The sequence below is a fragment of the Astyanax mexicanus genome, chromosome 8, assembly GCF_023375975.1.
Source record: "Astyanax mexicanus isolate ESR-SI-001 chromosome 8, AstMex3_surface, whole genome shotgun sequence".
Taxonomy (NCBI): Eukaryota; Metazoa; Chordata; class Actinopteri; order Characiformes; family Acestrorhamphidae; genus Astyanax; species Astyanax mexicanus.
The window spans coordinates 8,100,102-8,115,517 of NC_064415.1; the positions used below are offsets into that span (position 1 = coordinate 8,100,102).

The window sequence follows — 15,416 nt, forward strand, 5'->3', positions numbered from 1 at the left end:
CCTGATAATTGAACCTTCACACTCTTACTGCTCTTACTGGTGCAATGTGCAATTAATGAAGATTGGCCACCAGGCTGCTCCAATTTAGCCATGAAACCTCCTACACTAAAACGTTGACAGGTGTTTCAGTTTCATTGTACAACCTCTGTATATTAAAACGTAGCCTCAGTTAGTGCATCATTTTAATTTTACTCTGTGAATCATTTTATTATTCTGACAGGAAAGTTGAGTGTAGTTCTGTGATCTGTTTGGTAAGCTTCTTTTTTTGCCAGCCCCTCTCTGTTCATCGATTCTATTGCTTTTTTTTTGTTTTTTTTTCTGTTATATAAGTTAGCCCTGAGGGTCCTCAGCCTCTAATTTATTACATTATGTCTAAGGCAGCGCTATCAGACCCTCGGATCAGCTCTCAGACCTCCAAACAGAGCCCTGCCCCCAGGCCAGCACCAACACAGCAGCACAGAATACTGTACTGAGTCCTGCTCACGCAAACATATCCCATCCTGCTGCTTCCTGGTAGCGGTTAATTATCAGACACTGACGTCAAGCAGATGCAGCGTCCACCACTGACAAACATCTGCAGAGTAAAAGAGGAGCAGATCCTAATGCAGGTGGACCGATAGGCTTTAATTGAAGGCACAAACAGCACAAACCACACGTCCACACGGCGCTCGGTGGCTGCCGGGTCACATGTCTGTGGTATGCGTGCAGTAGCTAATGCTAATGCTAATAGTTCTTGCTTCTCATAATACATTAAACACTGACTTTAGACTTGATAATAAAACACAGTGGATCAACACCAGCAGACGACATGTCTCTCCAAACCATCACTGATCATAAGTAAATTTTTACATTACATTTAAAGTAAATGAAGGGAGCAGAGTCTGGAGGAAGAGTGGAGAGACACACAGTCCAAACTGCTCGAGGTCTAGTGTGATGTTTCCACCAATCAGTGATGGTTTGGAGAGACATGTCATCTGCTGGTGTTGATCCACTGTGTTTTATTATCAAGTCTAAAGTCAGTGCAGTTTTGTTTTCCCACAAAATCTTACAGCACTTCATGCTTCTTCCCTCTGCTACTGACAACTTTTATGGAGATGCAGATTTCATTTTCCAGCAGGACTTGCTGCCCACAGTACTGACGAAAGTACCAATTTGTCTTATAATATTCTTTATAGTTTTCTGAGACACTGATTTTTTGGTTTTCATTGCCTGTAAGCCATAATCATCTACAATAAAAGAAATAAACTATTAAAATAGATCACTCTGTGTTTAATACATCTATATAATAGATATGAGGTTTACATTTTGAACTGAATTACTGAAATAAAGTCACTTTTCAATGATATTCTATTTTTTTTAGATGCACTAGTATATGTTAGTATTTTTACTGTCTTAATAATAATTATGTGTTGAGAAAAAAGAACGAAAACCTTATACAATGGGACAAATCATGAGATGTATGTAGGTTATAAGCTCTTTGACTTAATTTTAAATAAATGTTACTTTTTATTTTGGAACGTGTAAATGGATTTTGTCATATTAGGCCATTAATATAAAGTAATCATCAATACATATATTCCACTACATTTGCATATGGTGTATCACTGGTTATACATTATATATACAGCTTTGGAAAAAAAATAAGAGAAAACTTCAGTTTCTGAATCAGTTTCTCTGATTTTGCTATTTATAGGTTTATGTTTGAGTAAAAAGAACATTGTTGTTTTATTCTATAAACTACAGACAACATTTCTCCCAAATTCCAAATAAAAATATTGTCATTTAGAGCATTTATTTGCAGAAAATGAGAAATGGCTGAAACAACAAAAAATATGCAGAGCTTTCAGACCTCAAATAATGCAAATAAAACAAGTTCATATTCATAAAGTTTTAAGAGTTCAGAAATCAATATTTGCTGGAATAACCCTGGTTTTTAACAACAGTTTTTATGCATCTTGGCATCATGTTCTCCTCCTCCACCAGTCTTACACACTGCTTTTGGATAACTTTATGCTGCTTACTCCTGGTGCAAATTCTGGTGGTGAAAAAGTTCAAGCAGTTCAGTTTGGTGGTTTGATGGCTCGTGATCATCCATCTTCCTCTTGATTATATTCCAGAGGTTTTTACAGAGTTATATATGGAGTCTCGGTGCTGTAGCCCCTCTGAGACCCTCAGTTCCAGGCTGAGTGTTTGAATGCAGGTCTGTAGTGAAGCGGGTGAATGTAGGTCACTGACTCATGTCGGGTAAATATGTGAGGTGCGTGGACACACACGCCGCGCTCGACCCGGCTCACCTTGGAGCCTGGCCAACACTAACACACACACACCAGCGCCGGAGCTGCCGGTCGCCGTGTGCCGGCCGGAGCCCGACCTGCAGAACAGCAGCTCCGCAAAAACGACCCGGCTGAACCCTGAGCGCTTCATACGGACCGGTACTGAGAGAGAGAGAGCCGGAGAATCACAGAAAACAGACCAGGTAGAACCAAACCACCAAAACACAGCGAGAGAAGAATCTGTGTGTTTAATAGATGCTGGACATTTTACTGGAAACCCCTCCAATATGTTGGTCTACAGTTACACTGTAAACCCATACAATGTTTGAACTCAAATAATTTAAGTCTGTTTTACATAAAATTGGATATTTCTAAACAATACTCAACTATTTTGAGTTAGTTGAACTGAATTTGTGGGAACATATACTGTACTATTCAAACTGAGATCTTCTTTGAGTTGAACCAACTTATAATAACTGAGTTTAGTCTTTTTTTTTCATTAACAGCTTCTTTCCAATTGGCTTCTGTCATAATCTATTTGCATACTGGGTGTGTCCAACAGTTTCTGACTAACACTCACCATCAGTGTGTAGTGATTCCCCCCCTGGGCTACCTTACAAATAAATCAACTCCCCTTTTAGTTGTAATAACTTGATGTTTTAATTTATACTCAAGTTTTTATTCCCCATTACCGGCTGCCTTAAAAAAGTTAAGTAAATTCAATTTATCCTGTCTTACAGTTTAACATAAATAAAAAAGTTAAATCAACTTTCCCTTTAGTTGTAATAACTTGATGTTGAAGTTTTCATTCCCCATTACTTAACTTTTTTAAGGCCAACCGGTTTCATCAAAAAATTTTTTTAAGTAAATTCAACTTATCCGGGCTTACAGTGTAACACTGTTTTTTTCTGTTTTTTTTTTTTTTCATTAAATTTGCCTCTTTTTTCCACTTGCAATAAGTTAAATAGCCACATCTATATTTGTTTTGCTCTTCAAGCTTAATCTAAAGTCTAAAATGTATTTATTTTCTTTATTTTCTACATTTTAGATTAATATTAAAGACATGAAACCAATTAAGGGACACATATGGAATTACATAGTAAACAGTATAAAAAAAAGTGTTATTCCTCCACATTAATCCCCTGATCTAAACCTGATGAACTGAGATGGTGATTTGAGGTGATTTAATTGGGATGAGCTGGAGCTTCACAGCGTAAAGAAAAAGCTGCAGCTATTGTTCAGCACCTCCAGGAACTCCTTCCTTCAAGAGGCTGAGAAAACTATTCCAGGTGACTCTCCCTCATGAAGACACTGAGATTAAAATTAAAACCAAGAGTCTGCAGATCTGTCCTCAAAGATACTTATGATACTTATTTATAAGAACCTAAAGTATATAAAACATATTCTGGTTTGTTTACAGAATAATTCTGCATGTGTTCCTGTAGAGCTCTAATATAGTCTTCAAAAATAAATTTCCATTATTAAAAATCAACACAATATATTAGCTTTATTATATATCATGTCCAAAGCTCTACACCAGCAGCTCATTTAAAGGAACAGCAATGATATTTTATTCTTTATTCTGTTTATTGTTGATATTAAATGGATTAGATAGGATTGGGTGGCTGAGTATTGACTGCTGTCAGGGTTTTAATCAGTCAGCACTTGTATTTCCCGTCACTAAAATAGAAACACGTCAGAAATTTACCTGAACACACCTCACTTCCAGACCACCGCACCAAACCATCAGTGTAGATTTATTACTAAATTCTCACGCTATTTTAACAGCACGTTTTAACTATACACAATCAATATGCATATTGTACTAAAGTAACACTGACTATAAAGTACTTAATGGACTTTTGCTGATGATCAAATGTGTTTAAAATGTCCATAGTTCAAGCTGCAAAGAAAGTGGGCCTAATAAACTGGCAATACAATGTACAGTGTATATATAGTGTATATATAGCAATTAAGTTTGGCCACGGGCCAGATATTTTTGCCATTATGTGGTGGCCACAAAAAAACAATCTGTTTTGGAAAATGAAGTGTAATGGGATGGAGTGTTACAGACTAGCAGCTCTCCAGCCCAGAGGGTTGTTGAACCTAATCGCAGAACAGTTGATCTCAAGAAAAATAAATACATAAATACATAAATAAACACACCTGTTCTTATGCAGGATTGAACCTGTGTCACCAGGGTCGCGGTCCAATACACTACCGCTGCCCCGGCTAGTGAATTGGGACAAGCGCAAGAAAAAAAAAAGCCCTTATAAGGAAATAGGGAGCCTAAGAACTGGCGGAAAAAACAAACACGACGAGCGCGACAGAGAGAGAGACAGGGGAGGAACGTAAACAAAAGCACACCAGAGAATATATATATATATATATTTTTTTTTTTTTTCATTAACGTTCATTATAGTTCAAACAACCTCACGGGCCAGATGTTTCATTCTTGCGGGCCACATCTGGGCCGTGGGCCGCCTATTGCCGACCCCTGGTGTGTAGTGTATAGTGTACAGTGTATAGTACTTCACATTTCTCATGTGGATGTGTTTGTGTGTTTGGCTTGTACTCAGTGGTCCTCACCTGTGTGGCCCAGAGGAAGTCCAGGCGCAGCTTGAGCTCCAGCTGGCGGGAGTGCAGAGCCAGCGCACTGGAGAACAGCAGCAAAGATAGGATGGGCTCGAAGCCACGGACGTTAAAGGAGCCCACGCTGCCCCTGTGGAGAACAGCACGAACACTTTATTACAGTGTGTTTTATACTATATATATATATATATATATATATATATATATATATATATATATATATATATATATTCACACTTAATCTTAAACACATCATTAAGAACAGCACTGAAAGAAATTTCTTTCTTTAGTAAACTTTGCTTAATTTATTTTTATTGAATCAATCCTTTCTTTTATTAAACTTTACTCAATTTATTTTTACTGAATCAATCCTTTCTTTTAGTAAACTTTACTTCATTTATTTTTACTGAATCAATCCTTTCTTTTAGTAAACTTTACTTCATTTATTTTTACTGAATCAATCCTTTCTTTTAGTAAACTTTACTTCATTTATTTTTACTGAATCAATCCTTTCTTTTAGTAAACTTTACTTCATTTATTTTTACTGAATCAATCCTTTCTTTTAGTAAACTTTACTTCATTTATTTTTACTGAATCAATCCTTTCTTTTAGTAAACTTTACTTCATTTATTTTTACTGAATCAATCCTTTCTTTTAGTAAACTTTACTTCATTTATTTTTACTGAATCAATCCTTTCTTTTAATAAACTTTACTTCATTTATTTTTGCTGAATCAATCCTTTCTTTTAGTAAACTTTACTTCATTTATTTTTACTGAATCAATCCTTTCTTTTAGTAAACTTTACTTCATTTATTTTTACTGAATCAATCCTTTCTTTTAGTAAACTTTACTTCATTTATTTTTACTGAATAAATCCTTTCTTTTAGTAAACTTTACTTCATTTATTTTTACTGATTCAATCCTTTCTTTTAGTAAACTTTACTTCATTTATTTTTACTGAATAAATCCTTTCTTTTAGTAAACTTTACTTCATTTATTTTTACTGATTCAATCCTTTCTTTTAGTAAACTTCACTTAATTTATTTTTACTGAATCAATCCTTTCTTTTAGTAAACTTTACTTCATTTATTTTTACTGAATCAATCCTTTCTTTAAATAAACTTTACTTCATTTATTTTTACTGAATCAATCCTTTCTTTTAGTAAACTTTACTTCATTTATTTTTACTGAATCAATCCTTTCTTTTAGTAAACTTTACTTCATTTATTTTTACTGAATCAATCCTTTCTTTTAGTAAACTTTACTTTATTTATTATTACTGAATCAATCCTTTCTTTTAGTAAACTTTATTTACTTTATTTTTACTGAATCAATCCTTTCTTTTAGTAAACTTTACTTCATTTCTGCATACTATATTACCTAATTACAATAACTTAATTCATATATTATCAAATATTTTTTTATATATATTTTATTTTTTGTTATATTTTATTTATTTATTTTGTAAACAGACCAGGTCTCACTGTCTTAACATATGGATGGCATGTAATATATTCTTTTTAGTCTACTAATAACTAAAAATATTTAAATTTCAAGAATTCTAATATATTATGTATTATACATTTTTTGAGTAATATTGTATAAATGAAGTAATTGTAATTAGGTAATATTGTATGCAGAAATGAAGTAAAGTTTACTAAAAGAAAGGATTGATTCAGTAAAAATAAATGAAGTAAAGTTTACTAAAAGAAAGGATTGATTCAGTAAAAATAAATGAAGTAAAGTTTATTAAAAGAAAGGATTGATTCAGTAAAAATAAATGAAGTAAAGTTTACTAAAAGAAAGGATTGATTCAGTAAAAATAAATGAAGTAAATTTTACTAAAAGAAAGGATTGATTCAGTAAAAATAAATGAAGTAAAGTTTACTAAAAGAAAGGATTGATTCAGTAAAAATAAATGAAGTAAAGTTTACTAAAAGAAAGGATTGACTGAAGTTCAGTTCACTTATTTACTCTGTGTAACATTTAAGTCTTGAAAGCGAGTTAAAGTTACTTAAATATACCTGAAATTAAATTTAATAAAAAAAAGCGAATGCAGAAAGTTGCAAAACTTGTTTTAAGTAAATTTTACTCATCATTTTTATTCAGTGAGAAGTACAGAACGACCATCCGGTCTATAACCAAAATTAGAGTCTGTACCACTTTAAAATAAGATTCCTTTATAAAGGGTTTATAATTAGTTTACAAAGGAGTGTAGTAATTGCTATTAATTAGGTTATAAACCATTAATAAGAAGTTAATAAGAGCACAAATAGGAAGGGCAACGGTAGTCTGCCATGTACCAAATAGACTAATGTCTTTTTCATTAGTCAGCATTAACATATCTGTTAATAACTTTATTCATTTAAGTTTAATAACATATTAAACGACTAATTACACTGACTTTCTATACTATTTTATTACATATGTTAAAATTATTTCCACTGTTGTTCTTTCTATTTATACGTTGTAAGTTAAGCTTATAAATGGTAACTTAATTTATAACCATTAATAAACTCTTTTATAAACTATTTATAAACCCTTTATAAGGGTTAAAGCATTACCTTAAGTCCATTGGTTACATTTACATTTACATTTACAACATTTGACTGATGCTCTTATCCAGAGTGACTTACACGGTTATTCATATTACAGCATTGGGCCAATGTAGTGTTACACTGCAAAATATCCATTGGCAAAAGCTAGACAAAATATATGTAAATTGAGACATAAATGTTTAAACTAAGCAACAAAATCTACCAATGGGGTGAGCAATTTTTTCTTAGTTAGATTTTTTTAAATAAGCAATCACAAAGTTTCAAAATGAGTGAAAAAAGCTTAAATCAAGCAAAAATCCTTCCATTTTCATTTTAATGCTTAAATTTGTAAACAAAAATCAATATAACTTGACTAGTAACATTTTGTGCTTATTTTGAGTGTAAAATACTTTATTCATATTCCTAAAATAAGTAAAACAATCTTACACTTATGATGCTTAGTAAGACCAAAAAAATGTATCAGAGAAAAAAAATAATATTTATTGCCTTAAAACTAGTTAATTTCACTTGCTAAGAATAATGGTTTTGCAGTGAAGGAGTTTTGCCCAAGGAGTCTTATAGTGTAGCTTATAGTGCAGTTCAGCCAATCAGCTCTCCCTCCTACCTCACCCCTAAACCCATACATCACTCAGTGCCCCTCCCAAACTATCCCTCCCATTTTTTAGTCTTTTTTAAACTTGAGCTGAGGGAGGAGTCAGCTAAAATCAGGGGGGTTTGTGCCCCTTTAAAACTTATTTTTCAGCTCTTTTCAAATCTGTTTTCGTTCTTCTTGTCTGTATGAAATATTCCTCCATACAAAACAGCTTTAACTCTGTTATGTTGGTGCGTTTCTTACAGTTATCTGCTGCTTCAGCTCTTTTCACAACATTTCTTTCCTTTTTTTTAGCCATTATTTGGTAGAAAGACTTAGAACGTGCTGAGGGTCATTGTCCTGCTGCATGACCCACTGCCTATTCTCCTGAGATTCATCTCAGAGACAGAGAGGTTTTTTTCTTTAGAATAAGCCACTATACTGTATCATTCAGAAATCATTGTTCCATCAGTATCAGGCCAAAGCCATGACACTACCACCACCATGCTTCACAGGTGGGATAAGGTTTTAATGCGTATACTGTTGTCACTCACAGATATGTAGAATTAGGTCATTTTCCCCAATAAATACATGAGCAAGTGGCAGCAACCATAGAGTGCATAGAGTGCATACATTCATTCATTAAGACATGCAGCGCTTTTAACTGCTCTAATCCACCTGATTCAACTTAACTCAAGGGCTGGGGTAATTAGCCTTGATAATTAGAGTTAAATCAGGTGTGTTGAAGCAGGGAAAGCACTTTACTGCGTAAGGCTGGGGGAGGGTAATTATCACTTTCACAAAGGAGGCATGGGTGTCCACTCGAGTTCCATACTGGAAGGACAAATAAAACCATTTTTGAACGTAATGAATGAGAGATGATTGATTTGGGGGAGGGAGGAATATATTAGGTGTATTAATAAATATTTAGTTACAATGCATTTCATAATATATTCGTTGTATTTAATAAAGGTCATATATTGACAGTGCTATTCAATGAATTTGTGTTAATTCAGGTTTAAATGAGAGACACCAGTCCATGCATTGTGTATGTTTATTCTAATTAAATATATATATATTATACTGCTGGGGTCTCTTATACTAGTGCATCTAAAAAAATAGAATATAATTGAAAAGTTACTTTATTTCAGTTCAAAATGTGAAACTCATATATTATATAGATGTATTAAACACAGAGTGATCTATTTTAAGTGTTTATTTCTTTTATTGTTGGTTGATGATTTATGATTATGGCTTAGAGCCAATGAAAAGTCTAAAAATCAGTATCTCAGAATATTACATTCTTAGACCAATTAATACTTTCTGCAGTGTGGGCAGTGTACCAAGTCCTGCTGGAAAATGAAATCCGCATCTCCATAAAGGTTGTCAGTAGCAGAGGGAAGCATGAAGTGCTGTAAGATTTTGCGGGAAAACAAAACTGCACTGACTTTAGACTTGATAATAAAACACAGTGGATCAACACCAGCAGATGACATGTCTTTCCAAACCATCACTGATTGGTGGAAACTTCACACTAGACCTCCAGCAGTTTGGACTGTGTGTCTCTCCACTCTTCCTCCAGACTCTGCTCCGTTCATTTACGAATGAAATGTAAAATTTACTGATGATCAGTGAAGGTTTAGAGGGTCGTAAGCCATAGTCGTTAACAATAAAATAAATAAACTCTTAAAATAGATCACTCTGTGTGTAATACATCTATATAATATATGAGTTTCACATTTTTTAACTGAATTACTGAAATAAAATAACTTTTCAAGGATAGTCAAATTTTTTGTCATGCACTGGTATATTAATATAAGTGGGGGAAATAGTGTGAAAATGAAAAAGTATCCTGTGAAAACCTTGAGAAATATGCTTTGAAGACTAATAAAGACCATAAAGTTGACAGACCAGTGATAGACCATCAGCCCATTGTCCACTATATACATCTAACTTGTCTTTAGATTGAAAACAACCCATGACTGAATTGAATTGCACAAATCTGGCAACCCCACAAGCAAAATAACCATACTATGTAACTTGAGTATAATGAAAATGATAAGTGTTTTAATGAATAGTTGTTTAGTTGTTTAATAGAGTTACAGTATTACCAATTATAATTATTTTTTTGGAGAAAAAAATCACAATAACACCTTTTCTGACGCTTTTGAGCATTTTTTTTCTCCTTTTTTTATTTTTGGCGAATATCTCAATGCCCTCCAGTCATTGGCACCTATGCATAGCCATATCAAATAGTCCTGAACTGTCACAGTAATGCACAACTTGTTCTCTCTCTTTTTTTCCCCTTTATTTAAATAAAAAAACAGCATTGCAGTCTGTGATGCATGAGATAAGACAAGACAGCACAGGATGATCTAAATGGAAATTAATTGGTCAGGGAAAAGCTGTCACTTTTTATACAGGAAAGGGATACAAGTGCGTATCTGGGGGGCTGAAAACCATCTGGCCTACCCAAATACAACCTTGCTAAAACAAGCATTTGCATATTATTCTGTAGATATCTACTGACCCATACAACCCAAACCATTATATATGATATAGGTAGCTCAACAAAACTGTGCCTGCTTATGGACAAGTCATTTTAGAATGGGAGGTTTCATGGCTAAATTGGAGCAGCCTGGTGGCCAATCTTCATTAATTGCACATTGCACCAGTAAGAGCAGAGTGTGAAGGTTCAATTATCAGGGTAAGAGCACAGTTCTGCTCTAAATATTGCACACAATGCACACAACATTATGGGTGACATACCAGAGTTCAAAAGAGGACAAATTGTTGGTGCACGTCTTGCTGGAGCATCTGTGACCAAGACAGCAAGTCTTTGTGATGTATCAAGAGCCACGGTATCCAGGGTAATGTCAGCATCCCACCAAGAAGGACGAACCACATCCAACAGGATTAACTGTGGACGCTGTAAGAGGAAGCTGTCTGAAAGGGATGTTCGGGTGCTAACCCGGATTGTATCCAAAAAACATAAAACCACAGCTGATCAAATCACGACCAGGTGTTTCAGTTTCATTGTCCAACATGAATCTTAAAAAGATCTTATTAAATCCCTTGTGAAAAAAACAATATATATATACTTAATTGTACTTAAAACATATTGAGAAATGTATGCTGTAAATATGCTAACATATTTATGTACTTACTTAAAATATATTAGAAAAGTACATTAATATTATGCTTTCATAAAATGTTTGAAAGTAAACTTTGATCATACTTTTTAAAAAGTACAATATAGTGTACTTTAAATCATTAGACTACTATGAAGTACACTTTTAGTTTAATGTAATTCAATATACTTCTAAAATACTTATTTCCAAATATATTTTGTAAGTTTTTAACAAAGTGTGTTAACAACAGCGGTTACAGTAGTTCACTTAAAGTACAATGTATCATGTAACCTTTTATAAAGTAAATTAAATTACTACATTTATAAAATTTTAAAAAATGTAGTACAGTATATTAAAATATATTTTATACTCAACAAAGTGAGTTCTAGAAGTGTGCTACTTACAAAAGACAGGAACAAGAAGCATATTTGTACTCTAATGTAAATAGATCACATATATTTAACATCAATTCTTAGTACATTTCTAATATACCTGGTGTATAATAATAGTGATACAGTTGTAATACTCATTAAATGTATTATCATTTTACTGTACGCATATTATTTAAAATATGGGGTTACATACATTAGGTAGTATGATGTTTAAATGTTACTTAAGTATTTAAATATTTAAAATAGTTCAATTTTAGTACAGTTAAGTACACTTAGCACAATTCAAGTAAGACTTTTGTACTATTTTTATACAATTAAAGTATAATATGAGTATAAAAAAAGTTGTTCTATTGTATCACTCTTTAAATATACTGATTAATAATGTGGCTACAAGAACACTTCAGTGCACTATAGCATAATAATCTACTTTTTTCACTAGTGTTAGTAAAGAAAGTGTTAAAATAGACACATACAGAACCATTAAAGAATCATCTTCTTGCCAGTTTGTGACATTATCAGGTTGGTGGACCAGCTGAAGTTAAAAATAGGGTCAGAATGAAAGATACTGTAATAATTGGCTTCAAATTACTGCAACAACTTCAGGCTTTCCTGGTCTCTGACAAGCAACTCAAGTTGGAGACCTCCAATGAGCTCCCCAGGCTGAAGGAATCTGACGAGCTTCTCAAGCTGAAGACCTCAAACAAGCTCCCAGAGCAAGAGGCCTCTGTTTCCACACTGTTAGAAGAAGCTGAAGCTGTTTCTCTTTGCGAAACTGTTGCCAGAGATGTATATATCCCTAACTTGTGCTATTCTGGACGTCACTGCCAGCCAGCGATCTTTAAAAAGTTATGAAGGCGTGATGATGTCCTTAAACCAGAGGCCTCCAACAAAGTCTGCAAGCCAGGGACCTCTCAAAAGGGTCTCAAGCTGCAGACCCACTGTCAGGAATCTTAAACCAGATGCCTCTAACAAGGTCCTTAAGCCAGTGGCTTCTGACAAGGTAATCAAGGCAGATGCCTCTTTTAAGGTCCTCAAGCCTTCATTGTGCTCCTCAAACCAGGGACGCCAATGGAGCACCATAGCCACATAGCCCAGATAGTGTCATCTAAGTTTACCAGGGCAGACATTCAGATAGTCACAATCTTTAAGGCTCTAGCTCAAGACTCAGCAACTGGTCAGTGACTGGACAAGTAGGGGTTTAGGATGGGCCCCATTTGGGTTAAGCACAGCAAATAAGGTCAAAATTGGGCCTATAGTGTGAGTTTTTAATATTTTAGTGGTCTGTAATGATGGTGGTCTGTAATAATGTCATCCAAGTTCACCAGGGCAGACATTCAGATGTTCAAGACTGGCATTTTGTCTTCTGACCCAGTGACCCAGGCCTTGGTCTAGAGATGGTCTAGTTTCTTGACCTTGATCAGGTCTTGGCTCTGAGCAAAGACCTTGTTATGTAATACATACCCAGATAACATACTCATGTGGGACTTGTGTGTTTAACCCAACTGGGAACCAGAAGATCTTGGCCATATGTTCCATGTTCACCCCATTTAGGGATGCCAGTGATCGATGGGCCCCATCAGGGTCAACTACTGGACCAAAAGGGTTTTAACATGGGTTTTGCACTGGAAATAGGGTCTAGATTGGGCCTATAATGTGAGTTTTGGACATTTTAGTGGTCTTTAATGATGGTGGTCTGTAATAATGTCATCCAAGTTCACCAGGGCAGACATTCAGATGGTCACGATTTTCTAAGCTCTAGCTCAAGACTGGCATTTTGGGTCTAAATTGGGCCTATAATTTTTGAGTTTTGGAGATTTTAGTGGGCTGCAATGATGGTCTCATTATCAACACATGTAAAAAACTATTTTAGATCCCATACCCACTTATTTACCCATACCTATTTATTTACACAGTATTTCTGTGCAGTTCCAGCAGTGCTATGTTACAGTAGTGGTATGATGGTGTAATGAATGGCATACTGTACCAGCAGAACAGGTTTAATTGTATTTTTAAATACAATGTCAGCCTATCTAATAAACTCGCCGTCTACCTCTCCCTCTCTATCGCCTCACCCTCCCCACTTCCTCTCAACAGCCGCTTGGTTAAGTAGGTGGGATGTTGAGGGTCATGCATGGTTTTGTGTCCTGACTGTTTTCAAAGGTTCATGCAGGGCTAATGAGCCTCTATTCATCTTCAAACACTTACGAGAGGTCGAATAAAAAAAAGGGAGCGCTCACAAAGAGAGCAGGGCTTCATTAAAAGAGATCGAAATACCTTTTAATTACCAGATATGGAAATCTCGCTTAAATAGTCGGCCTATTTCTTAAACAGCTGTAGGGGACAGGAAGGAGGTCTCCACCAGAGACGATTGGTGGACGGGGGAACTGTAACTTAAATTTAGGCTTGAGGAAAAAAGTGTAGACCATTATGTTTTGTCTCATGATTAAAAATAGTCTGTGTTTAAAAGAATATTGATGATTTCAATTTTTTCAAATACATTGATGATGTACAGAGTAACGTAGCTAAGTGATCATAAGACATAACTGAATAGTCTGTATTTTTTTTCTCAACTTAAATATAAGTTACAGTTTTCCCGTCCGCCAAACACAAAGCACACTTGGAAATGTATGGATGTTTTTTTAATGTAGTGGGTAAAATCTACATGGAACTGAAGGCGGTGGACAAGCATCAGTGGTGCCACTGGGATTAGGCATGCTCTTAGTCACCAAAGAAGCCGCCATAGAGTTGTGCTGCTCTAGTGTTGGGTCTCCATAGAAATGATGGGCTTAACTCAGTGAAATTCTGATGAAGGAAGGTGCTACCTTATGACCCCTATGAAGAACTTGCAAGGTGGAGGTCGAGGATGGATATGGGTTCTATGAGTAACCCCAACTTACCATACTAACCAATAAATTTACCACACAGTACATTTATAACTAGAATAAGAATTCCTATAAATCCTGGTCACCTACCCAGTTATGGCCCTGCGGTAGCCGCTCAGCTCCAGCACGGTGATGTAGCTGACTGCCACCATGACCAGCAGGAGCATCTTGGGCAGCCAGGACACTCTCAGGAACAGGGCCATGGTCATGGTGCCCATGATGCAGGCCAAGAAGGCATACTGCGCCCCGTCACAGGGCAACTCTGCCATGGTTCTGTTGGCACCACCTGCTGAGTCAATGATGACGATGGAGCTGGTGGAGTTGGTAGACCAGAGCCATGGCATGCAGCCCACCTGCAGAGAAATGCAGAAATGAGCGATGAGTTACACAGTGTTCTGGGAAAACATAATGAAGGGTCAAACTCTGTTTTATATAAACTCAAATCAGAAAAAAAAACATTAGACAGCATAGAAATGAAAATAAAGAAAAAATGGTCAACCTTATTTATTTTAGGGCTGTCAACGTTAAAGCGTTAACGCATGCTGTTAATTTGGAATCAGTAATGCGTTACTATTTTTTTAAAGCAAGGTAATTAAGGCACCAAATTTGACCCCTACTTCTGCCATAATCTGAGTCATTTACAATTCAATTTATCATGCATTCTTTATTCCAGCGCCCTACGTTGATTTTATCTCCCCTCAAACAACAAAGTTTATACTGATATTTTAATTGTCACCACTAATATACAGTAACTGCATTTCTTACATTCATTCTTTTATTTCCATTTAAATATTCACTATAAAAATTTGCGTCTGAAGAAAAACAAATGCAATTTATCGCAGTTAATCACAGAATTTTGTTGTGATTAAGCGGATTACATTTTATAATTGACTAAAACCATTAATTTATTTATATACATCCAAACTCCATTTTTAATGATGTTGCTAACATGATGTAATGATAGTAATGTATATATGAAAGTGACAATGTGTGGGCTAAAGGGTCTAATGAGTGGA

The 15,416-nt window shown here is 34.9% G+C and overlaps 1 protein-coding gene across 1 annotated transcript in view; it reads right to left on the reverse strand.

The window, feature by feature from the left end:
• Positions 1 to 15,416, reverse strand: part of adcy1b (adenylate cyclase 1b) — a 173,205-nt gene that overhangs the window by 19,726 nt on the left and 138,063 nt on the right. Inside the window, exons 13-14 of the mRNA XM_049482059.1 lie at positions 14,491 to 14,753; positions 4,863 to 4,995 (exon numbers count right to left, since the gene is read on the reverse strand). Coding sequence (XP_049338016.1) covers positions 4,863 to 4,995; positions 14,491 to 14,753 — 396 coding nt within the window. The remainder of the gene's footprint in view (positions 1 to 4,862; positions 4,996 to 14,490; positions 14,754 to 15,416) is intronic.